Source organism: Oryx dammah, unplaced genomic scaffold (genome assembly GCF_014754425.2).
Source record: "Oryx dammah isolate SB20612 unplaced genomic scaffold, SCBI_Odam_1.1 HiC_scaffold_28, whole genome shotgun sequence".
Lineage (NCBI taxonomy): Eukaryota > Metazoa > Chordata > Mammalia > Artiodactyla > Bovidae > Oryx > Oryx dammah.
The window spans coordinates 99973211-99999677 of NW_024070212.1; the positions used below are offsets into that span (position 1 = coordinate 99973211).

General features: G+C 50.7%; 1 protein-coding gene across 2 annotated transcripts in view; it reads right to left on the minus strand.

The window, feature by feature from the left end:
* Positions 1–26467, minus strand: part of ST3GAL3 (ST3 beta-galactoside alpha-2,3-sialyltransferase 3) — a 226476-nt gene that overhangs the window by 9367 nt on the left and 190642 nt on the right. For both annotated transcript variants that reach the window (XM_040231409.1, XM_040231408.1), the window contains 4 exons: positions 17362–17456; positions 13871–13934; positions 12900–12995; positions 12414–12600 (listed from right to left, as the gene is read on the minus strand). In XM_040231409.1, coding sequence (XP_040087343.1) covers positions 12414–12600; positions 12900–12995; positions 13871–13934; positions 17362–17456 — 442 coding nt within the window. The remainder of the gene's footprint in view (positions 1–12413; positions 12601–12899; positions 12996–13870; positions 13935–17361; positions 17457–26467) is intronic.

The following is a 26467-nucleotide window of genomic DNA, read 5'->3' on the forward strand; positions in this document are numbered from 1 at the left end:
TCAACGGATCAGCTCTGGGGGCAAACTTCTCTGGGTCTCAGCCCTAGACAGATGAGAGAGCAGACCCCAGACCGACTTCCTCCTGTGTCTACCTCTGTGTCCAGGAGAAGTATATGTGTGTAAGCAGGTAAAGGTCAGGACGAGACCCAGCAAGAAAGGGGAAGGTGGAGAAATGGCCAAGTTCTTGTGCAAAACTGGGGAGAAGCCCCTCCGTGTAACGAAGGAATGGTGGGTACCAGCCTGTGCCGAGCCAAGCACAGCCCTCATCACTTCCCCAGAGCCAGGCAGGCCCCAGCATCGTCCCCCAACCCCACAGCCCCGGGTTCCTGCCCACACCTGCCCACACACACCCAAAGAGGAAGCCCAAGGGCTGCTCAGGAGGGGTGGGGAGGGCAGGGACGGCACAGCTGGGGGCGTGGAGGCTGCAGGCCGGTGTTCACAGATACTATTTATGTCTCTGCAACTTTCACCCACTTCACAGGTGCGGGACCCAAGATGAAGCGATGTGCTCAAAGTCACGTAAGTGGCTGGGGCAGGATGCAAACCCGAGCATCGTGATGCCAGGATGAGTGTTCCTCCTGCCACCCCATTCCTTAGCATGACTGCTGTGCCCACTTCAGGAGGGAGGGGGCCTAGAGTCAGGATGAACAGGGCCTCTCTTCGACCCACCCCGCTGGGAGCTCTGAGGGGAGTCAGGGGTCGCTGCGGTTGGTGTCACGCATTCCATCTCACAGAGGGGACTGAGGCTCACAGAGGCGAGGGGAGGCGCCCGGGGGCACACAGCTGGGGAGAATCTGAGTTGGATTCAGCTCAAGAGCCTGGGTCTTTCCGTGACACGAGATTCCCTCTCGGAGACATCTCTTGGCTTTTCCCATGTGCTAAAGGGTTCTGTATGGAACCACTGTGTGAAACGGCAGGTAGTCAACTCAGGATCTCAAGCCCCCTTTGAGAATCTGACAAGAGCTCCAGGGTGGAGAGGGAAGAGAGGCTTCCGTGTCTGTTCCCATCTTTACTGTTTTCCAGGAGGAGCAACGACTCCTGGGGCTGCTTGGATTCGAGGACACGCGTGTCACACTTGTCGTACACAACTTAGACTGCACAACAGCTAGAGTCACGTTTAGTGGCAGGAGATGCAAAGCCACAGACACACCTGCAGCTCCTTGGGATGTCGGGGGGTGGGGGTGGGGGTGGAGGCAGGAACAAGCCCTGTGCTTGGGTCTCAAGTCCCAGAGAGCCTGCATTAGGGCGCTGGGATCCGGCACTGCTGTTTTATTTTCCCCACCTGTCACTGTCCTGGTGCAGCGCCTCCTCAGGAATTCCAGGAAAAGGAGAAACCACCAAGACCAGGATCTGGCTGGGGCATCGCCACGGTGTCCCCCAGGCAGACACATACCAAATAAACACAACTACAGCCCATCTCCTCAAATAAAAGCTGTGGCTTCCCTCCTCAGGCACACACAGCATGCCGCACACTGCTGCCGAAGGGCACGGGGTCCCTGGAGGCGAGGGGGCTTGATGACTTGAGACTGAGAATCTCTGTGTGGGGTGGGAAGAGAGGAAAGCCCTGTAGACACCAAGACTGAAGGGGTCGGTGGAGCAGAGGAGCCTGCCGAGACTGAGAACCAAGGGTAAGACGAGGAGGCAGGGAGAGTGTGATGCCCTGGGGGACCTCGGTCCCTGGAGTTGGGAAAACCCACGTCCACATCCATACTCCACGTGTGCGACCAGGGTATGTCATGGGATCCTGCAGGTCTCCAGGTCCTCGTGCATAATGGGGATGTCAGGAGCACGTCCTTGACAGTCATGAAGATGAAATGAGGCGCTGTGTGTTTTACAGCGTCTGGCACCACGTCTGGCACGTGACAAGCACTCAATAAATCGTTTGTTATGGTTCTGAGTGAGTGTCACAGAAGCCGAGAGTGAGGCAGAGGGTGTGGCTGGCAATGTTAGAGGCCACAGACAGGCCGGTTCATGGACACACATCAAATGGGGACCAGCTTCGCCCTTGGGCTCCTTGCAGGAGGGCAGGGTGCTGGAGGCCTTCCTACCGCTGGGTAACCCTGCCAGGCCTGCCCCCAGCACACAGCCCTGTTCCAGAAGGCCTGTCCAAACAGCCCGAGGCTTCTCACATCTCATTTCCCTGACCCACAGGACACAACACAGAGGCCTATAAAGCTGGCCTGGAATGGTCAAATCTCTCTTGCAAGGCCACCTGTGAGTCGAATGCTGTGTTGAATCCCTCTTCCAGGAATGTCCCTGCCTTACTAAAGTCTGGACTTGGCTCATGTGCGTGGAGCCGCCGTTCTCCTGTTGATGCAACTTGCTCTGCTCTTGCCAGAGCAGCCAGGAGCAACAGGGGAGAGCATCTGGGAAGTTCTGGTCCAGCTGGGCTCTGCCATGTTTTCCGGCGCCCCTGCATGCTGCTTCTCCTACAGCCTCTTCCTGCTCCTCCATTGGGAGGCGAGCAGTCCGCCTGCCAAGATGAGAGGTCTTGGATGGAGGGCCTGACCACGGGCTGGCTTTCTGCAGCCAGGAGCAGGGCAGGTGTGTTCACTCCCGCCTCTGGCTGCCACCCCCTGAGGATAGGTCACCAGCTCACTGGGGTCACTCCAAGGAGCCACCAGGCCTCCCTGCCTCCATTGTGCCTGCCTTCAGTTCCACACAAACCTGATCTGGACTCTCTCAGGGCTAAAATCTTCAGAGGGCTTCCACTGCCCCACTGAGGCAGCTTGTCAGGTTAATTAAGAGCACAGGTCTAATCTTTTTTTTCCTTACTTAAAAGGAGTTTATAACCCAGGACAATCTACAAATATCTCAGTACACAGTATGATTATTATGATATGCACGCTTAGTCTCTCAGTCGTGTCCAACGCTTTGAGACCTTTTCCACTGTAGCCCACCAGGCTCCTCTGTCCACGGAATTCTCCAGGCAAGAATACAGGAGTAGGTTGCCATTTCCTCTTCCAAGGGCCTACCCGGGGATCAGACTCATGTCTCCCGCAGCTCCTGCCCTGAGGACGGATTGTTTACCACTGAACCACTGGGGCTTCCACCCGCTATGACGTGAGAATGAGCCAAAAAGGTTGAAAACATTTGCCCTACATATATACATACACACACACACACACACACACACACACACACACACACACATCTCTGGTGGCTCAGATGGTAAAGCGTCTGCCTACGATGCAGGAGACCTGGGTTCGATCCCTGTTGGGAAAATCTCCTGGAGAAGGAAATGGCAACCCACTCCAGTATTCTTGCCTGGAGAATCCCACGGACGGAGGAGCATGGTAGGCTACAGTCTATGGGGTCGCAAAGAGTCGGACACGACTGAGCGAGCTTCACAGCTTCACATACATACGTCTAGTCAAGGCTATGGTTTTTCCAGTGATCGTGTATGGATGTGAGAGTTGGGACTGTGAAGAAAGCTGAGTGCTGAAGAATTGATGCTTTTGAACTGTGGTGTTGGAGAAGACTCTTGAGAGTCCTTTGGACTGCAAGGAGATCCAACCAGTCCGTCCTAAATGAGATCAGTCCTGGGTATTCACTGGAAGGACTGATGTTGAAGCTGAAACTCCAATACTTTGGCCACCTGACGAAAAGAGCTGACTCGTTGGAAAAGACCCTGATACTGGGACGGATTGGGGGCAGGAGAAGGGGATGACAGAGGATGAGATGGCTGGATGGCATCACCGACTTGATGGACATGAGTCTGAGTGAATTCCGGGAGTTGGTGACGGACAGGGAGGCCTGGCGTGTTGCGATTCATGGGGTTGAAAAGAGTCAGACATGACTGAGCGACTGAACTGAACTGAGCTGATACATACAAGACATATCCCCCAGATATCCACATGCATACAACTGAAGATGGGAGGAAGGCCAGGAATACTCTAGAAACTACAAGTAAAATGAAGTAGAGCTTGAAAGAGGGCTATTCACAGGCGTACAAGCTCTTTCAGAACTAACAATTAACCTGGATTAACTAACAATCAACCAATCAACAAATACACAAGTCTCTGTTATGTATAAACCATTTAATTTTTTGTACAAATATATTCTATAATATTTCAGGTGACAACCCTCAAAATATTGATTACCATCCTACAAAAAGAGACTTTTAAGAACATCTGGTCTGGTCCCCTCCTATAGAAACCAAACCATTTCCCCTGAGGGTTCCAGCCACCACCATTCCTCCCCAACAACTCAGACTTGAATCCTCACTAGCCCCTGACCTCTCACTCTCCCCACCAAGCAGCACCAGGTCTGTGGCTCCGGCACAGATGCACCCACAACTGCCTCCTCCCTTCCCTTGTCAGTCCACTCGGCCTGCAAATTGCCCTAATAATTTGGTAGGCCTGTTTTTGAATCCTAAGCATTAACACTGTACTCCCTCAGAAAGTTCTTTACCCCTTCAAATTCTCATTACCATCATCTCCAAAATATAGGAAACAGGACTCAGTCCTCCTTCACCATGTTTCTGTGACTTGACAATGAAAAGTCACACACGTAATACGCTTGGCACAAAGGCAGCTTGTTAGTTTCTGCTATTATTAGTCCGCAGGATGAAGTTCCAGCTCCTTGATGTGACTTTGGCTTACAAGACCTTTCACCGTCTGGTCCCCTCTCTACCCAGGTCACCTCCAGCCACTGCCACCACATCCATGAAGGCTTATCCCTAAGATTTGTGGGGCCAGGGACAAAATTACACATGGATGTCCACACACCACATCTAAATTTTAGATTCTAAATATGTTACTAGTCAATGTACCAAGCTGTTAAATAAAATATATTCTATTCTCCCTTGAAAAACGACCTAGAAGGCCAGGTTTGAGTTGAGAATTCTGACTCCTGGAGACTGGTGCTGGCCCAGCATGCAGGGAGAGGCTGACCCCACCTGCTCTCCCCTTCCCTTCTCATCCCAGTCCCATCTCACACCATGGGAAGTACTGTGCACACGTGTGGGGACTGCCCAGTCTGCACACCCAAGTTCTACTCACAGCCTCTGAAAACATCCTCCTTGGACTTAGGAGTCTGCACAGGGAGATGTGTTCTACCCTCAAGAGCACAGAAGTGGACTTGGCAAGAAATTTCTTACCAATTTCTATGGTAAGAAATTCTGGGGTCTCCAGTACTGGGGAGGATGGGCCTGGGATGGGCATTTCCCTCTGACCCTCAAGAGAGGCTCTGTAAGGCAAGGCCTGATCTTTTCAGAAGGTGATGCCACCTGCAGTGAGCACAGTGTGCCAGGGGGCCCATGGCTCCTTACAGCAGTGTGACCGGAGCCACACTGGGAAGCTTTCACCATCCCCATTGTGCAGAAGAGGAAAATGCAACTCAGAGCTGTGGACGGAGGCAGAGGAAGAGGCTGGCTTCTGTTCCTCGTGCGGAATCCAGTGCTGTTTCAGCGACCCCCACACCAAAGAAGTGAGGGCAGGAGCAGCTGTGCGGGCTGGTCTAGGTGCCCGCAGCCTCTGCAGGGTCTCGGGCTACTCCTTTATCTGCCATCTGCTAGTTGAACCATACTTTTCATAATAAACTCCTTAGGTTATATTTGGGTTTGGCCATTATCAATAACACTATAATAAAAACCTTTGTAGGCAGATTTTTCCTTCCCTTGGGTGATGGCTCCTGGTGCCAAGTATCACTTCCTTTCCAAAAAGCTTGTCCCCATTTGCACTCTGACTAGTAGACTTTGAGAGCACCTGTCACTGCACTCTTGCCAGAATTATGTATTATAATTCAAACACATTCTCTGAAGATGTGATAGGTGATAAGTGGCATCCTGATGCCTTTACATGAAGTTTCTGACTGCCAGGAAGGTTAAACAGATTGCCCCTGTTCACTAGTTACATCTTCTTCCGTGTGACCAGTTCAGTCTCCTGCCCCTTAACTGCTGGGGTCCTAATGGTTTTCTTGTCTACTTTCATGATAACAACCATTTGTCATATTTCCTTAATAAACTTTTCAAAGTTTTGTGGTATCCAGTGTTTTTTGGTTGTTGTTTAAATTTAAAGGCTGCTGCTGCTGCTAAGCTGCTTCAGTCGTGTCTCTGTGGGACCCCATAGACGGCAGCCCACCAGGCTCCCCCGTCCTTGGGATTCTCCAGGCAAGAACACTGGAGTGGGTTGCCATTTCCTTCTCCAATGCATGAAAGCGAAAAGTCAAAGTGAAGTCGCTCAGTCATGTCCGACTCTTAGAGACCCCATGGACTGCAGCCTACCAGGCTCCTCCATCCATGGGATTTTCCAGGCAAGAGTACTGGAGTGGGGTGCCATTGTCTTCTCTGAATTTAAAGGCTAGTGTATTATCATATATGATTTTTCCTAGCACTTCTGTCATTCGAAAATTCTCTTCCCTCTAGAGATATGATTTCTATTTTACTTTCTTCAAAATTTCCTTTGGTTGTATTTTTATATTTTACTTTTTAGCCCATTTGGAATTTATTTTGATGCATGCTATGAGGAGAGGGTCAGAAACCTTTTTGAAGGCTATATTTGGAAAAAGCAATGAACAAAAAGGGGAGCCGGCTTGGGGCTGGCTGTGTGATGCCCACAGACAACTGAACGGGGCAGAGGCCAGGGACTGTTTAGTTTTCTTTTTTTTTTTTATCAAGGAGAATGATCTTGGAACTGCAGAAAGAAGCTCAAACATGGCTAAGAGGAGACAGATGCCCACAAGAGGTGAGAGGAGAACGCAAGGGTCTGAATCTAACAGAATGTTCTCTGGGGCCATGGAGGAGGGAGGCAGCCCCACCAAGTCAGAAGACCTGGGTTGGAATCCTGCCTCTGCCACATGTTCCTGCCTCCCTCTGGGTCTCAGTTTCCACACTGATTTATTTGTTTAATGCATGCCAGCTCCATCTCAAACACTGCTGGAGGTGATGGGCTTAGAGATAAACAGGACAATCCTTGCTCCCCAGGAGCTTATACAAATCGACAGATAAGAAAGCCCTTATATATAATAGGGTGTTGTGGGCGCTCAGAAGAGGAGTGTCTAATATCGCCTCGGGAAGATGCGGAGGTGTGAAACTGGGCATACACTTTGGTATGGCCAAAGGAATGCTCGGTGCAAGAAGCAGCGGCCAGGACAAGGAAGGGGTTGGAAGGCCCAGACCATGGAGGGTTATGCTGTGGGTTAATTTTGGACCACACCACAAGGCATGCAGGATCTTAGTTCCCCAGCCAGGGACTGAACCCTCTCCCCCTGCAGTGGAAGCGTGGAGTCTTAACCACCAGACTGCCAGGGAAGTTCCTGGGGCTTTCATTTTTGAAGTGAGAAATGAAAGAAAAAAAAGAAAAGTCTGAACAAATTTATAAATGTGAGAGGAAGATCCATTACAGAGGTAGGAAAGAAAATCAATGAAAAAGGACAGTTCCTGAGAAGGTAGGGGGAGATGCATCCAGAGGTGACGGTCAGAGCTGGGTCTGTGTTCACCTCGACCACTTAACTAGATGTGTGATCTTAGCGAGTAACTCATCCTCACTGTGCCTCAGTTTCCTAAACCCCGAGATGGGGGTCATAATAGCACCCATCTAACAGGGTCACAGTGAGAACTGTGGAGGAATTCAAAGAAAGCTGGCAAGCGGAAGCGCTTAGTGATGGCTGTGATGAGGATGACGGAAGGAGGAGGAAGAGGGAAACAACGATAACAATGATTGTGAGATGAGTAGCCGAGAGGCCACGGGTGACAGTGACGAAGAGGAGCAGAGCGGGGAACGACGTGAGCCCCAGCCCCTGAGCATCTCTCCTGGGGGTGGAGGAGCAAAGGGCAGGATGCGGGATGGGGCTAGTGCAGGGACTCTTCCTGGTATAACAGGGGATAACGGACCTGTGAGAAAGAGCTGTGTCCACGGGAGATGGCTTCAGAGGAAACGGTTCCCAGAAGAGCTTGTCTAGAGGTCCGGAAAGGAGACTGCGGGGGTGAGGACCACCAAGCTGGGTCAGCAGAGGACTCGTTGAGCAGTAGGAAGCCACAGTGTCTACCTGCCTCACCACGCTTTCCAGGTGCCTTCCACTGAGTCTCCCCAGAGGCAAGGTGGTGTCCACACGGAGCTCCTGCTAGGCAGGGCCTGCCCAGAGGCTCTGGGTTCCTCTCAGGCCTGGAACAGGGCACCGGGGCAGGTGCAGATCGTTTAGGTTTGGGTGCCTGGTCCAACAAGGCCTCACACATGCGGGGACCTGGGGGCCATTTGCCTTGTGGATTCCTGGATTGCCAGCCCACCCTGTGGCCTTTCACCAGGAGTCCCATGTCTCTCCCTCTTCTAGGCCTGGCCTCTGACCCCTGCTTTTAGATCATTTCCTAGGTCAGGCCCTACAATCTAGACCAAGATTCCACTCCCTAGTGCAACCGGGCTCCTCCAATATTACCACCACCAGTAATAATAAATATCCATAATTGCCATAGACAGAACATAGGTGTCACACACTATGCCAGGTGCTTCTGTATTTCATCTTGTTTAACTTTTAAGCCCACTCTGAAGGATGGGTAGTACTATTCTTGTTTTATAGATGAGAGGAGTCTCAGGGGCTTAGGTGATTTGCCTAAGGGAACCCAGCTCACAAGTGACAGAGTCTCAATTTAAACCCAAGTCTGTATGACTTCAAGGCCTAAGCTGCTTTCTCCTCTTCAACCACACTGTCTCTCAAATTCCTCTCCCCCATGCTGGGTGGGAACCACACCCACCAACTCAGCCCAGGTCTCAGACCGTCTTGAGTGGATGACCAGTCAGAGCTGCTCAGCAGTGGGGCCAGCTTTCTGGGCTGCCCAGGAACGAAGAGGAGGAGGCCACCAAGGGGACTGGGAAGCGGCTCCCGGGGCCTTGGGAGTGCTGGGTGACCATATCCTGGGCCGTGGTGAGGAGGCTGGCAGAGGCAGGGGACACAGCGAGGCAAGCTCACATGTCCTGCCCCGTCCAGGTCCCAGGGCTCCATCCTCAGGACAATGGACAGGGCATGTCCAGCCTTCATCAAACACCAGGAGGAGGAAGCTCAGGGCACAGCACGTGCCACAGTGCTAGGACTCTAGTTTGGGGACAGTCTGTCCCATTAGACTGAGCGACTTAGCATTTCTAGCTCAGTGACAGCACCAAGAACATCCAACGACGCCTGACCAATGAGTGGCTGCGTGGAGGGACGGAGCCAGATGTGCCTCTGAGAAGAATTCCACGAGAGCTGCTGGCTGCCCCTCCCTCCATGGACCTAAATACACCTGTGCCTCTGTGTCCCCAGTTCCTCCCTCCCTCCTGACCTCAGCTTCCCCACTCAGCAGTCCACGGGTGCTCCTCTGAGCTGCACTCAGCACAAAGGACCTGCTGGGAGCTCCTCTACCTGCTTGATGGCCTGGTCTCCCGAGATCTGAGAGATAAAGAGCCTCAAAAGGTAACTTGTTTGGAGTTACCTAGGCTACCACCCAGTGAATCAGGAAACCAATTAGCCACAAAGAGGCACACTCCTGTGTGGATCGAGAAAGCATGGCTAGCTCCGGCACAGGCTAGGTTTTGGGTTGTACACTCTTCCTTTCTTACATCTTCCCCCCCTCTCATACCCCATCAGGACTCCTGGGAATTAGGAGGTTACAAAGGCACTGAGCCACAGCTGAAGCCTAAGACCTGTTCCAGCCTTGCCCAGCCAGGCCTTGGCTCCAGAACACAGAGCTGCCTCCTGCCAGAATTCTGCATGTGAGGCTCCAGACAGGTGCAGCGAGCACTCCAGTAGCCCAGGGGCTGCACGGTTAGAAACATCACTGCAGGAGCAGGTCAAGCCTGCAGCCAGACACCAGACGGGGCGGGCCTGAGAAGCCGCCTCCCCACATTTACCAGGTCTCAGCTGCCAGGGGAAGGAAGTCCAAGTGGCGCAGGCGTAAAGAATCTGACTGCAAGTTCAGGAGACTCAAGAGATGGGGGTTCAATCCCTGGGTCGGGAAGACCTTGGAGTAGGAAATGGCAACCCACTCTAGTATTCTTGTCCAGAAAATTCCATGGACGGGGGGCTCGGTGGGCTACAGTGCGTAGGGTCACAAAGAGTCAGACATGACTGAGCACCATCCACGACTGAGTACCATCCACACACACAACTGCCAGAAGAGCCTGAAACAGCACATGGGAGAGGTCCTGTGAAGGCGTGAGCCCTGGACCTGGGGTGGAGAAGGCGCCAAAGAAGCTTCCAGGGTAACCGGCAGGGCCTGGGCGGGCCCACTCTGGGTGCTGGGAGAGGTGAGGGCTTGGGTATCACTGGCTTTCCTCTGGCCGCTCACTCTAAAGGCCCCATCTATCTCTGACTTTGGTGCCAGGAGCCTCGTGAACTTCAGACGACTCTCTCCCAGCTCCCCTCTCCCCTTTCCACTCACATCCCCCAACTCTGGGAAGGAGTCCTCAGCAAGGACCACAGGGCTGGTCCTGAAGCCCTGGCCAAGCCAGGGCCAGGACACAGACATCAGCACAGCGAGCGTGTGCTTGAGCACAGCCCACATCTCTTCACCGCAGTTAGGTCCTCCAGTTAGGTCCCTGCACAGGCCTGCCACCAAGGTCAGGCCGGGCAGGGAGCTCTCGAGTCTTTGGGGAACAGTGAGGCCCTGCTGTCTGCTTCCCGAGTGGCCTGAGTGTACTGAGCCTTCCAAGTCTAGCTGGCTTCCTTTCTTTTCTTCTCTTTCCTTACTCCTTCTGGGGACTTGTTAACTGAACCTGGGCAGATCAGGTGACAACGCCCACCCGGCTGGCCCGGCCCACCTGGGCCTGGCTTCCTGATTTTGGCTGCCTGTCCTATCCAGTCTGCCCAGCAAGAAGCAGGATCTGGTGTCTGAGCCAAGACCAGGTCATTTGTGGTGGCTGGGCCTGGAGGGGTAAGACAAGCAAAGGGGATCAGGGCCCTGCCCTCCAGGAGCAGGTGAGCAGATAGGCTGAAGGCAGGGTGAGAAAGCAGCCCCCAAGCTCTCTGGGGTTCACCAGGGCAGACCCAATTTCCTCCCATTTCTCCCTTAGAAGTGCCTACCTATAATTCCAATTATCTTGCCTTCAAGGTAAAGAGCAGGGCTCTGAGAACTAGGGTCTTGAAAACAGCAGGCTGCTCGCTCAGCCCCCACACTCTGCCTGCTACGCATGGGCAGTGGGCCTGCTTGCTGCTCAGACCGGCTGAAGCCAAGCCCCTTTCTCCCCTCTGGGGAGCCAGACCTGCCCTGGAGGACCGGGTTGCCACATCCAGCCTGGGGAGCCAGACCTACCCCGGAGGACCGGGCTGCCACATCCAGCCTGGCTCTAGATGGGCCTCCCTTCCCCTCTGTCCCACCTACCTGACTTTCTGGACCTGACTTCTGTCTTCTCTCGTGCTTGCTACCTACTTGACTCTGCCTGCCCTTGGCCTTGCTTGGGAAAAGGCTGTGGAGTTAAACCAAATTGCACTGGGCCCTCCACAGGCAGGAGACACTGTTCCAGCTGCCCCCCAGCTCTCCTTTGAACCTCCAGAAAGAACAGCTAGCTTCTTATTGGAGGCGGAGGGCTTCTGTCATCATTCTCCTACGCTAAGAGGCTTGGGTATTGCAAGATGAATGGCCTGAACTCTGCAGTGCCCTTCTCCTGGGTTGGCTGGTGACAGCTGGTTGAGGGGAGAGGTGGAAATAAGCCTGGACAAGTTGGCCCAGAGCTGAGAGACAGAGGGCTCACGAGGGGACTCGGTGGGTGGTCCACAGAGGAGCAGTCTGACCCTACTTGGCTATAGAAGCTCTCTAAAGAAAGGGGCCCAGATCCTTGTCTGCCAAGAACAGTGAGTACAGAACCTGACCATTCCCAGAGTGGAGACAGACTCAGTGGCAGGTCGGGACCCAGCCACAAGTCAGTGGTAAAAGCACAACATGGAGAGAGGCCGGGATTTAGAGTTTGGGAACTGGCGCCCTCAAGGTGAGGGGTCTGCTGTCCCTGTGCAACGACCACAGGGTCACAAGGCTGGGAACAGAGCGGTGGGGGGGGGGAGCCCCACATGACCACAGTGAGAGAGACCTCACAGAGTGGGGGAGGAACTCAGGGGGAGGGAGGTGGGACAAGTACAAAGTTAAGGCAGGGAGTTGTGGAGATCAGCAGTAAGGCTGGGGCTAGCCAGGTAAGAGCTCTCAGTGAACGCCAGGGGAGGGTCCACAGGGACTGCTGAGGTGGCGCCTGGGGTCTGGCTTAGAGAAGGCCGAGGAAGGACCAGAGCCTGAGTCTCTGCAGGCAGGCAGCCGATGGCAGGCACATCAGCTCCAGGAGTCTGGGCCACGACCCTGGCATCTCCTGGCCTCTCTGCCCGTTGACTACATCTGGTCCTTACTGCTTCTCTTGAAAGGTTCCTATTGTTCTTTGCCCGGGTCAGGGGAAGGGGCTGACGTGCAAGCTGGGCGAGCCAGAGCAAGAAGGGGAGGAGCCGGGGCGCAGGGAGCTCACCACTCTCTCCTTGTAGACGATGTATTTCAACCACTTGAAGTCCTGCCACTTGAAGCCAGCGAGGACAAAGAGGGAATCGCGTTCGTACTGCTCCGGCCGCTGCATGGCGCCCTCGGGGTAGGTGATGCGCAATGTGGTTTTGCTGCCCACGTCCTTCTCAAAGCCTTTCACTGGCGCTGAGTTCAGTCTATAGAGAGCAGGCCCGGTCAGACAGCCTGTCCTGGGCTCACTGCGTGCGCTCTGCAGGCCTGTGTTTGGGGAGACACCATGACCCCAGAAGACCCCAGGGGCAGAGGATGGGGAGCCCCGGCCACGTGGAGCCTCCTAGCTTTCTGCCCCAAAGCCCTCCAACCTGGGTTCTCCTTGAGGCTTCTACTGACCTCCAGTCCAATGGCCCAGATGGACAGATAGTCTTTAATGGGCTCAGGGATCAGGGGTTTGGGCCAGGACATGAAGGTACCTGAGGCACTGCTTTGAGGAGCTCACCTGACCACAATGTCATAGTCATCAATTCGCGACCCCAGAGACTTGTTGGCCAGGACACCTCCGTTGCCCACGATGATGCAGCGGCGGCAGCTGAGGCTGAGGGGACAGAGGGGGAGACTTCTGGAGAGCTGGCCACCAGGTCTCCTCTCCCCCTGCTGCTTTGGCCCCTGAGCCCATGCCCTTGGCCAGACACAGGCTGGGATGGACAAGGAAGACCAGTGAGCCTCTAGCAGCGTTTTTGAAAGGCTGGAACCACACTGCAGAGAGCTGGGGAACTCGGGCTCTCAGATCCCTGACTCTTCTCCAGGGAAACGTGGGCGTGAAAGGTGCCTGGGCACTGACTCTGGGGTGGTGAGGAAGGAGGCTCTGGTAAGATGGCATTCTGGGTTAAAGACTCCCCAAGGGTTAGTGGGTTTAGGGGCAGCTTTCCAGGGAGAGGGAAAAGTGGGCTGAGCCTGAGGGCTATGCTAGGGAAGCAAGGACAGAGGAATGAGCCTGGGGGTGCCAGGACTTCAGGCGGAACTCCTTTCTAACTCAGAAGACCCCATGCACCCAACAGCCACCTGAGAGCCCTACTTATGTTGCTTCTCCCACCTCTGACCCTGGGGCTTCATCCATCCAGGGTCTATTGGCTTCTGAGCTGTCACTACCTCCTGGATTTAAGCTCTCTCAGCCGCCCCACCACCCAGCCCCCCAGTCCCAGTGCTAAGTTGATCCCAACCCAGGACATTCCATTCTGACTCTCAGACCTCTGCTGCCTGAGGACTGACATGTCTTGCCAATTGCTTATAGCTCAACGGGGTGGCTAGCTCAGTGCAGTGGCCCTGCTTACCTGCTTATCCGCCCCAGTGTGTGTGTGGATGTGTGCGTGTGCTGCAGAATCTGCCCAGGACAAGGGAAAGGCCAGCTGGGCCGCGGTACCTCTGCACGTGCCAGGCAGCTGAGGGGCAGAAAGCTGGGGAATGGCTTACCTGTCCAAGGCGGGGGTCAGGCGGTACTCTTTGGTGACGGACAAGATGGCTTTGATCAGATTGTCTGTGGAAGGGGAGGGAGGCAACTGTTAGAGGTCACATAAGGGTTCCCAGAAGATGTTTGCTGATGAGCTGAAGGTACGTGGTCCTGGGGCTAAGATCAGGGAAAGAGCTCTGCACACAAGGCTGGGCCACGGGCCTAACTTTCTCCTTGAGAAAGGAGATGCAGGCGGGAGAATAGGTGTGGGCACACGCCTCTGTCTGAAGCCTGACGGCACCTGCACGCAGCTCCTTCCTTAGCAGTCTCAGCTGGCTTTTGGAAACTCTGCAGTCAGGCCCCAGGGACATCCCTCAGGTGTGGGCCTTGCCTGGGAGCTGGGGCATCAGTCTCCCCAAGAATGGGAGTGCCGGTTAAAGACAGAGACCACACGATGACTCTGTGTCCCCACCAAGCAGACACCAGGAAGCAAAGGAGGGGACACCACTGGTGAAGAGCTCAAGTGGTCCCAGCCAGGTCCCCAGCTCAGGCCACTTGGCCTCATCTTCTGAGACCACCTTCCCCTCACTTCCTCCCTCTAACACTGCTGATCCCCAATCCTGTTCTTGCCAGGCTGTCTCTACCACCTTACATCTTCAAGTCCCGTGACCTGGCACCTGCCCACCTGCTCTCCACTCAGGCTACCTGTAGCAAGGGCTCTGTGACATCTCTGCTCTCAGATCATATGACCATATTCAGGCCTCATTCTTCTTGGCCTCTCTCTGGCTCTGGCAATGATGACTGCTCTTTCAAACTTCGGTATAACAAGAGCATTACAGTATAACAGATGATGCTATCAGCCTTGGACTAAAATCCTGGCTCTGTTGCTTATGAGTTCTGTGACCTTAGGTAAATCCCTTAGCTGTCTTTGGGCTCTATTTCCTCATCTTTCAAATGAAGATGGTAATTCCTGCAGTGCAGAATTGTTAGGAAGATAAAAAGATAACGTACATAAAGATCTAAAGATAAGTAAGCTGGTACAACCACAGTGGGAAACATCTTCATATCAAATGAAGACGTAGCTGTGCACAGACAAACACCTTGCAACTCTACTCCTAGGTGGACAGCATCAGAAAAGTCACACACTTGTTTAAGGAAACATGTACAAGAACGTTCATTGCAGAACTGTTTGTAAAAGCAAAATGTTGGAGGCAACCTAAAAGTTCACCAAAGGAAAATAGATTAAATGTGGTACATGGAATACTCTACAGTAGTTACAAGATCAATGACCTAGAGTAACCTGTACCAGTACAGATAAATCTGAAGAGTATAAGCAAAAAAATCCATTTGAAAGACACATACACATATGCAATACTGTTGATAAAGTTCAAAAAGATGCAAAAACTGTGCCATATTTTTAATGGATATATAAATAGGCTGTAGAAATATATAAACAGGCATGGAGCCATAACACCAAAACCAGGATACTGTTCTCCTGGGGAGGGTGGGGGATGGAGTAGGAAAGGCTACATGGAACTTGAACTGTATCTCATGTGTTATTTCTGAACTGAGTAGAGAGTATGTGGGTGCTCATTCTATCAGTCTTTATGCTTCCTTATAAGCCTGAAATACTTCATGTAAAGAAAGGATGCCTCCAAAATTAAACACAACAATCTTTTAATTTTTTTCCTTTTTAAAAAAATTTTATTTATTTTTAATTGGAGGATAATTGCTTCACAATATTGTGCTGGTTTCTGCCATACGTCACCATGAATCAGCCAGAGGCATACATATGTCCATTTCCTGTTGAACCTCCCTCCTACCTCCCACTTCATCCCACCCTTCTAGGTTGTCACAGAGCATCAGATTGAGCTCCCTGCTGGCATACAGCGAATTCCCACTGACTGTCTATTTTACATATGGTAATGCATATGTTTCTACACTACTCTCTCAATTTGTCTAACCTTATAATTTTTTTAAAAGATGGAGTGGAAAATACTGTCAGATGCAGCCAAGAGGTCAAGTTAAGGACTGAAAAGTATCCTTGGGCTCTCACAGTGGGTACTGAGCAGTTTCACTGAAGTGGTGGTGGGAGGGAGACATTCTTCAGGAGTGAATGGTGAGGACGAGGAGACAATTGGCACGGGCAATCTTTCCAGGAGTCGAATGAGAGAGGGTCAGGGTGACATTCCTTTAAGGAACAGGTTCTATACCAAGTGACTTCAGACACACTTTACAGTGGGCTTTGGGGAAGGTCACACAGCCCTCCTTTTCCTACCTGTAAGGAAAAGCATATTGCTGCTAACTGACCAAGGCCAAGGTTATGGCCTGGGTTTTTGTTTTCTAGGAGGGGAAGCTTAGCAGAACGGTCATAACCTATGGGGTACTTTTCTTGCTGGATGATGGGCTCTGTATTGGCCTTCCCTGCCCTTCATTGCTTAGTAGGATCAGAATCTTGAGTGAGGGTTTATGAGAAAAGTTAGGCTGCTGGCTCCCTGCACCCATGAAAGAAGGAGTTCACGGGGTTCAACCCAACCTTGGAGGTTTTGAAGGTCAAGGCTCCAGCTCAAGACTATCCTTTTGCTGGCCACTGTCTTCTTTTCAGGAAGGGGTGGGCTGGCTGAGTAGAGGGTTTGGGCATTCTGGAGTCTGCTAGCTAAATGATATCACCCTTTAACACTCATCTCATTTAATTCTGACCACAACCTACTATGGCGGTCTTATTCTCTCCATGTCACTGATGAAAAAACTAAAGCAAAAACATGTGGGCAACTTGTCCATGGTCACAGCTAGTAGAGAGGCAGAACTGGGACCTGATTCTTCTATGTATGATGTAAAGCCAAAAATCTACCATGCCCTGAAACAGAGGCAGAAAATCTGTCATGGAAACAGAACTGTTAAACCCTCAGTGATGCAGAAGTCATTTGGCAGGAGCTGCATGGTGAGGTCCCTGAGGCAATGGAAGGGGACAGTTCCGAGAGTATCGGAGGGAAAGGTTAGCCTTGGACAGGATAAGGACGGACTGGAGGGGAGGCTACATAAGGTGAAGAACATCAGGAGGGGTTGACGGAGGGGTCTGGGGGCAGTCATGGGGCACGGCCTCTATTTCCCCTGGGATGTCCCCCCCATACCTAGTCCTCTCGTGCGGACCTCTCAGGCACCCCTTTTGGGTGGTCTCACAGCACTGTGTTCTCTCATCAGAGGCCTTACTGTCCTGCCCCCCAAGTACCAGTATCTGCGTCAGACTGGAGCTTTATGAGGGGAAGGATCACATCTGTCTACTCCACTACTGTGTACCTAGCCCCAGCAAAGTGGAAAGCTCGGAGCAAACATTCCACTAAAGAAGCAGGAAACAAGCAAGGACAGGAAAAAGGGAGGGGAGGTAGGGCATTGTTTTTTTTGGGGGGGGTCCCCAGCAGGGAGACTGCTGAGGGTACACCCCTGCCCTGAGGCCCAGGGAGGTAACCTGGGAGACAAGATGTTAATATAGAGTGGGGCAGGGTCCCCAACATACCTTGACCTTTGATCCCAAAAGGCGGCACAAATTCCCGGATCCTAGCCCACTTGCGGAAGGAGTCATCCAGGAACATGGGTGCTGGCTTCGAGAACCTGGAATACAACCGGGCTGTTGAGGGTCCCAGAGTGCATGAGGCTGCAGTGCTGTCTGGCATCCGTCTCGACTGTGGATTTGCTGGAAGCCAGCCTCTACGTTCCAGCAACCCCTGGCGACCCCTACTCATTGGGTAGTTTCTACGTGGGGTCTGATAGGCCTTGCTCAGTGGAGCCTGGGTTTGGAGGAGCGGGCCTGGCCAGGCTATATGTGGCCAGCTGCCAGAGTGGAGAGACAGGATGCGCTCAGCAGGGATCAACGTCCCCAAGCGGGGTGCTTTCTGGCAGGTTATCCACGCCTGCATCCATCCCACAAGCCCGGCTGTCCTTGCTGTTCCTGCAAGCTGGGAACTCAGAGATGAGATGCTGTCCAGTGAGCAGAAAAATCCCCTCGAATACAGCCAGTGCAAAGAGACAGAATTTAGGAGAGAATTCTGGGAGGTGGACCACCCAGGGTGAGGAGGAAGGAGACTCCACGGTGAGAGGGCAAAGCAGGTGAACAGCCATAGGAGCTGGAGGTTTGACGGAAGGGAGGAATTGCAGTATCCTGCAACTGAGAGGCAGGCAGGGCTGAGGGGAAGCTTCAGAGGAGCAGACGCCTGAGCACTCTGCTGGCAGAGAGGAGGACAAAGGGAACGCTAAGCTCCCGGAAGGTGGGGGAAGGACAAGGAGCTTACAGGGAGGACAAATTTTGGTCTGGAGGAAAGATGAGAGGGAAAAGGGGAAGAAAGGGAAGCATGAAGTGATGCTGAGCTTGGGAGAGAAACTTGGGAACTTCTTGGGAAGCCAGGGAGTGGGCAGGGTAGGGGGAAGCCTGGGAGGTAGGGAAGGCTGCATTAGAGGGGTGCAGAAGGAAGGGAGGAAGTGCAGAGGAACAAGAGGAACCAGGCTTTTCAGAGATGCTTGGACAACACAGCCCCACTAGAACCTAGCACCCTGGTTTTGAGACCTTGAAAAGGCAGCCCTGGAGATGGCCAGCACCGGGTCACTTCCTAGGTGTGGACCTCTGCTCAGGGCCTTCCTGGCTGAGAATGAAGGTGTACAGGCCTAAGCCTTGGTGGCTGTCTCTGTTTCTAACAGCCTGAGTCACCCTACTGAAAAACAAGACTGGAGGAAGGGGCTCTCCTGGCCCAGAAGTTAGAACTCACCCCTCCCAGCGAACTCTAACCTCAGCATCCATTTCTCATTCCCATCATCACTAACATCGTTACAATCACCAGGCCCAGGGGGAATCACAGTAGTAATCACTTGGAGGTCTAAGGTTATTGGAGATTTTGAAGCAAACTTGAAAGAGGCAGAAAAGTTTCACTGCTGCTCCCTCCCCATCCTTTGCTGCCAGGAAGAAGCTGTCAACACTGACAGCGCAGGAGGGCCATTCCTGCACTCTGGCTTTCTTCTCAGCTCACTCCCCTTCTGAGTGCAAGAGTCAGTCATGTTTCTCATACCTGGTACACACAGTCTAAGTGAATCAATACATTTGATGTTTTACCAGAGGCCCCGAGGATCCTGGCCAGAGTCCACAAGGTCCCTGGATAAGCCTGGGGCAAGCACCTCTGTGTCAGGCTTGAGCTTATAAAAGTTTTGCAGTTTCTCAGTCAGGCATGGAAAGGATTTTATCTGCTTCCTAGGATATTGGATGTTATATGCTAGCAAAATCTCCTAAGATCTAGCCGAATGATCTCAATACATTATTTTCCTTGTCTTCTCCCTTCCCCTCATCTTTCCAGCGGATTAGGAAGTTCATTATGTTCAGTTCAGTTCAGTCGCTCAGTTGTGTCTGACTCTTTGCGACCCAATGAATCGCAGCACGCCAGGCCTCCCTGTCCATCACCAACTCCCGGAGTTCACTCAGACTCATGTCCATCGAGTCAGTGATGCCATCCAGCCATCTCATCCTTTGTCATCCCCTTCTCCTCCTGTCCCCAGTCCCTCCCAGCATCAGGGTCTTTTACAATGAGTCAACTCTTCTCATGAGGTGGCCAAAGTACTGGAGTTTCAGCTTCAGCATCATTCCCTCCAAAGAAATCCCTGGGCTGATTTCCTTCAGAATGGACTGGTTGGATCTCCTTGCAGTCCAAGGGACTCTCAAGAGTCTTCTCCAACACCACACTTCAAAAACATCAATTCTTCGGTGCTCAGCTTTCTTCACAGTCCAACTTTCACATCCATACATGACCACTGGAATAACCATAGCCTTGACTAGACGGACCTTTGTTGGCAAAGTAATATCTCTGCTTTTCAATATGCTATCTAGGTTGGTCATAACTTTTCTTCCAAGTAGTAAGCATCTTTTAATTTCATGGCTGCAATCACCATCTGCAGTGATTTTGGAGCCCCCAAAATAGTCTGACACTCTTTCCACTGTTTCCCCATCTATTTCCCATGAGAAGTGATGGGACCAGATGCCATAATCTTCATTTTCTGAGTGTTGAGCTTAAAGCCAACTTTTTCGCTCTCCTCTTTCACTTTCATCAAGAGGCTTTTTAGTTCCTCTTCACTTTCTGCCATAAGGGTGGTGTCATCTGCATATCTGAGGTTATTGATATTTCCCCGGCAATCCTGATTCCAGCTTGTGCTTCTTCCAGCCCAGCGTTTCTCATGATGTACTCTGCATATAAGTTAAATAAGCAGGCTGACAATATACAGCCTTGACGGACTCCTTTTCCTATTTGGAACCAGTCTGTTGTTCCATGTCCAGTTCTAACTGTTGCTTCCTGACCTGCATACAGGTTTCTCAAGAGGCAGGTCAGGTGGTCTGGTATTCCCATCTCTTTCAGAATTTTCCACAGTTTATTGTGATCCACACAGTCAAAGGCTTTGGCATAGTCAATAAAGCAGAAATAGATGTTTTTCTGGAACTCTCATGCTTTTCCCATGAGCCAACGGATGTTGGCAATTTGATCTCTGGTTCCTCTGCCTTTTCTAAAACCAGCTTGAACATCACTGCTGAAGCCTGGCTTGGAGAATTTTGAGCATTACTTTAGTAGTATGTGAGATGAGTGCAATTGTGTTCATTATGTTAATTGTTACTAAAAAAACCCCTGTATTTTTGGTGTTGCTTGTAATATGCGTTAATTTTGGGGAAAAGATACAAATAGGCAGGCACACACACACACACACACACGTAAAAATACTTATAATCCTACAACACAGAGACAATTAACCTTGGGTATATTTCTGTATTGATTTTCCTTTTCCCATATTATTTTTTAGATTGTTCTGTAGACTACTTTTTTTCACCTTATAATATTATGAAAATATTGCTCTGTAAATAGAACAAAAACCATTCTGCTGGTAACCTGAATAAAAAATGATCCCCCTAATGTACAGGGATACACAAATGAAAAGATATGTTGAAACCATTAGATTTTATATCTCTTTTCTCTTAAGCTGATTTCCTTGTTTATAGTAATATTAACATAATTATGTTAATATTTACACATATAGATACACAAAATGCAGAGGGCAGATTCAGGATAATACCACTAGTATTATTACTAACACTATCATTACTAAAAGTGATTTAAAGTTTCTTTATAGTTCTCTTTGCTTAGGGTATATCCTACTAGAGAAGTACAGATAAATTATTTTGCTTTTGCAAAATTATTTTGAAATAATCCTGCTGAGTTCACTTCATCAGCAATACATAGTTAGGTTCATATGTTTCTTTTTGTGTCTTAGAATTTGCTTATCCCTCATTTTAATTTTGTTTTATGATGACATAAAACTATAGAATTCCAGAATTAAATTCACCAAGCAAGATATATTCAGAGAAATCAAACTTTTATTTGTGTCTGACTCCTGTTACTTTATTTCCATTTAGTATTAATTTTTATTAGTTTTTTATTTTTCCTCCATTGTTTTTTTGAGATAAGCAAATACATATGTGTGTGAATTTCTATGCCCTTCTATATTCAGTAAACTGTAACATATATACTGTTTTTCTTTTTTATTTTTTTCACTGATGTTCAATATACTCTGGTGATCAATGCACAGCAGTAGACAGTTATATACTTGATGATACCTCATTGTGGTTATGTATATGTATTATTCAGTCGGTTCCCTGGGTTGTTTCTCGTCTTTCTTAGAGTAGATACCACTAACAGTCGTAACAATGAACAAACATGCGTCCATCTTTTTTTATTTGCCAGTGTATCTTTGGAATAGATTCCTAGAGTTGGGTTTGCTGGATCAAAGGGAAAATGCATATATACAGTTTTGATCCATAGCCAAATTCCCCTTCACCAGGACGTATGACAGTATCATTTCACCCACAGCCTCCCCAACAGAGTATACTGCTGAACATTTCAATTTTGCCAGTCTGACAAATAGTATCTCAGTGTGGTTTTAATTTGTATTCCTTTTACTATGCTTTGAATTAAACATCGTCATATATGGAAGGGCCATTTGCAGTTCCTTTTCTGTGAATTTTGTTCGTATCTCTAGCCCATTTTCCCAAAGGGTTACTGGTCTTCTTCTTCTATTTGTCCCAGCTTTATTAAGATATAGTTGACTATAAATGATATATAACACTGTGTAAGTTTAAGGTGTACAATGTTGATTTCATACACATACATGGCAATATGATGACCACCACAGCATTAGCTAATACTCTTCTATCTCTCTCTTTTGAAGCTCTTGATATATTATACATATAAACCATTTGAGATGCAATTGCAAATAAATTTGAGTTTATTTATTCACTTGGCTTGTGGTGTTTTCTTGCTTTTTCCCTCCTTTTTATAATAGATTCTTTTAATGAAGTCAATTTATTAATCTTTTCCCTTATTACTTCTGGGTTTTGAGTTTTAGTTTAAAAGGCTTTCTTCATTCCCAGGTTATATTTCCCTTTTTATTAGAATTCCATTGATCTCGTCAGTCTCTCTTGCCAGGATGCTGTACCCTCTTGTTCCATTGTCTTTTGTCTCATCCATAAGGCAAAATCCAATCAAAGATTCATCAAATCTGACACTCTTACACTTTATAATCTCAAAGTGCTGCTAGAACACACACACACACACACACACACAAACTGGTTCCCCTAAAAATTCATGGACTGGAGCCTAGGTGAGCCCTCACACTTGCTCAGTGGCTACTGCAAATCTTCTTCACTCTCCATGAACTCTGTCCTTTTTCAGCCTTATCTAAGCAGACATCTCTTCTTTTCTCTCACTTCACAGACAACATCAAGCTTATCAGACAGGAACTCCTTGCACTTCTTACTTTCTTACCTTACTTCAGATCCATTAAAGCTGGTCTCTCCATCGCGCCATGCAGCCCACTCCTGTCTGTTTCCCGCTAAGCATACAGTAAGCTCAGGTCTCTGCGATGTGAAAACTAATTCTAATGACAGAAAGCGAAGGGAGCTAAAGAGCCTCTTGATGAGGGTGAAGGAGGAGAGGGAAAAGCTGGCTTAAAACTCAACATTCAAAAAACTAAGATCATGGCAGCTGGTCCCATCGCTTCCTGGCAAACGAGGGGTGGAGGGGAGTAGAGGCAATGACCTGTCTTCTCTTGGGCTCCAAGATCACTGAAGATGGTGACTGTAGCCACGAGATCGGAAGTTCTTGCTTCCTCAAAGGAAGGCTATGAAAAACCTAGTGTATTAAAAAGCAAAGACATCACTTTGCTGACAAAGGTCTGTATAGTCAAAGCTATGGTCTTTTTAGTAGTCATGTACAGATGTGAGAGTTGGACTATAAAGAAAGCTGAACACTGAAGAATTGTTGCTTTCAAAATTGTGGTGCTAGAGGAGACTCTTGAGGGTCCCTTGGACAGCAAGGAGATCAAACCAGTCAATCCTAAGGGAACTCAACCCTGAATATTCACTGGAAGGACTGATGCGGAAGCTGAAGTTCCAGTACTTTGGTCATCAGATGCGAAGAGCTAACACATTGGAAAAGACCCTGATGCTGGGAAAGACCGAAGGCAGAAGGAGAAGAGGGCAACAGAGGACGAGATGGTGGGATGGCATCACAGATTCAATGGACATGAACTTGGGCAAACTTCAGGAGATGGTGAGGGACAGGGGGGCCTGGCGTGCTGCAGTCCAAGGGGTCACAAAGAGTCAGACACGACTTGGTGACTGAACAACGACAACAAACTAACTCAAACTCTCCTGACCATGTTCCCAGGCTACCAATCTCTCTCCATCCTTTCCAGGCAAAACTTCGAGAAAGAGAGGTAGGTATTCTGTCTCAGCTTCCTCATCTCCTATTCACTCCTTGATCTACTGCTATCTGGATTTTATTCCTCTGAGACTAGTTGTGTTCTATCAACCTTGTGCTATTTGTAGTTCCCTGAACATGCTGGTCTTCATGGATTTACACATGCAGTCTCTGCCTGAAATGTAGCCCCCTCACCATTCTCTGTATTACCCCATCTCCTTCCCTCTCTATTTGCCTGGAAAATCCCTTCTCAATCTTAAGGTTCAGAGGCTGCTTTCCCTGCACAGCCTTCCTCGCTCCCCCAGGCAGACCTGTACTCTTCCACACTGTGCTTTGTTCAGCCCCCAGGAGGTGGCTCAGTGCCTGCGGAGGCCTTGGAAACTGAGCCGGGGGCCATACACAACAGGAAATGGGGTGGGGTGATGGTAAAGGTGGTGTGTGTGTGTGTGTGTGTGTGTTAATTGTGCAGGCGATCTGGGCAGAGCCCTATGCTACACCTGGAGAATTCCGGGGCTTCTGTCCAGAGACCAGTGCCAGTCTGGGGGCCCAGCCAGGGTGGAGGTGGCCGTTGAGGTGCAGAATAACTGGCCAGACTAGCAGGGTTGTGGGACGCCTGACCTGCTTGCCCTGGCCTAGCGGGTAGTGGGGCAGGGTGGGGCAGGCTCCAGCAGACAGGCCCCAGCCCGCCAGCTCTGCCAGCTCTGCTGAGAACCCCAGCACGCGAAGCAGCCTTGAGATCAGGTTTCAGGAGGGTGTGTGTGAGTGCGTGAGAAGGAACAGGGGAATGAGGCGGAAGCTGCACTGGGATCTGTGCGTCTTTTCTTCTTGGACAGTAGAGCCTAGTAGAGTGGAGACTCGGGACTCTAGGAGGGCACATGCTAAGGGTGGGTCTGACCCCCCTGTGCCTCTCATAGCGAGGCTGGAACCCCAGGACCCATGTGACTGCCCTGCCCACCTACCTATAAACTGAGAGAGGACGATGAACTTGGCACATTGGTCAGTCAGCCAGCCAGGATGGGCAACCCAGGAGCCCCCTACACCCAACACACACAAAGGACTCTCCCAGCTCATTAATGCCCAGCAGTGTGGCAGAGGTGCAGTGTAGAAAGTGAATGTCCCCAATCCTGGTTCACCCACCTAAACCATTTCTTAAGGCCTGCCTGGAACATCAAGCCTGTGCCGAGACCAGCAGGGAAGTTAACTGGGTCTCACTAACAAGGAGGCGAATGGTTCTTTATGGGCACCAGCAGACCCAGAGCAGGGTCTTCCTCCTAGTTCCTACCAACCCAGCAGAGAAAGCTGCCTCCAGATGTGGGCTTGCTGGATTAAGGCAACACACAGCTTCGGCCCTCCATCTGTGCCTATGGGGTTGGGTGACCAGCCTTCTGGCCATTTCTCACAGTAAGGATGAAGAGCCCAAGCAGCCTGGGAGACAAAAGGAAGGCAGAGCCCAGGAGTGGGTCCTGACACCAGGGGCCACGGCACAGCAGTCTGCCAGACTCAGCCATAGGCCAAAAGAGGGAGATGGTCATCCAACGAGGTAAAAGCCAAACCCCAGAGATCCTCCTTTCTAGAACCTGCTCTGGGGAGTGAAGGGGTGGGCAAAGCAGAGGGACATGCATTCTCTAGAATCTACCTGATCTCCTTTGGGATCTCGCAGTGGCAACCCCACCATAAATGGCCCTGCACTGTCAGACTCTGGGATACGTCCAAGCAAGCCAGATGAGCACTTTGCCAATGATTTGTCCAGCTTCCATTCTGCTGTCACTCCTCCTGCTAACCTACCTGAATGGGTCCCGCAGAACAGCAGGACTTAGAGAAGAAATGGCCATGAATCTGCAAAACAGGTGGATATATGTCCTGCGAGAAGAGGCAGGGAAGACAAACAGCAGGTACCAACCAACCAAACACGAGCAAGAAGCGGCAGCCTCCAACCCTACGCAGGATGAGCTGGACCTACAGCAGGCAGCCCCATCCAACAACTGCTTGCCTGCTTGGTGGCAAGTCCTGTGCCGAGCGCTGGCTGGGGACCTAAGGTAAACTAGCTTTGGTCCTTCCCCTCAGGAGCGATTGGTAGACACAGGAAAACAAATAACCATAAGAAAATAAGTCTGCACATTCTGTGTTTTGGAATAGGGAAGGGTGGGGTTTCCCTGGTGGCTCAGACGGTAAAGAATCCACCTGCAGTGCAAAGAGACTTGGGTTCCATCCCTGGTTCAGGAAAATCCCCTGGAGAAGGGAATGACTACCCACTCCACTTTTGTTGCCTAAAGAATTCCATGGACAGAGCAGCCTGGCGGACTATAGTACACGGGGTCACAAAAAAGTCAGACCTGAGCGAGTTACTAAACAACAACAACATAAAGCTCTCAGGCCAACTTAGGGTTTAGAAACATCTTGAAGGAGATGCTGAGCCTTGAAAGACAAGTATATGTGAGCTCATAGAGCATGATGGGGAAAGTGTTGATTTGAGGAGAAGGGGAGTGCAGACAAAGGCTCAGGAGGGAGGAGAACCAGAAGCGACCCTCCCTTCAAGGCGAAGAGAGACTGCTGAGGCCACCAGAGCGGAACAGCACCCCCCAAGGGCAGGGGAGCTTCAGCCTGGCCCCGACCCAGTGACCTGCCCCTTAGTCCCACTCAGGCAGGCGCAGCATGAGGAAGGAATGAGTGGGCAAGTGTGTTCTGACTGGGTGCATATCGGGTACAAGGCAGCTGAGGAGCAGGCTGTGCACAGAGGGAAAAGGCCAGGACAGGGCGTGCGTCAGCACTGCAGGGGTTGGCCTGATGCCCCGAGGTGGTGTCAGGACCAATTTCAAGCTGGATCATCACTGGTAACTTGGGGCA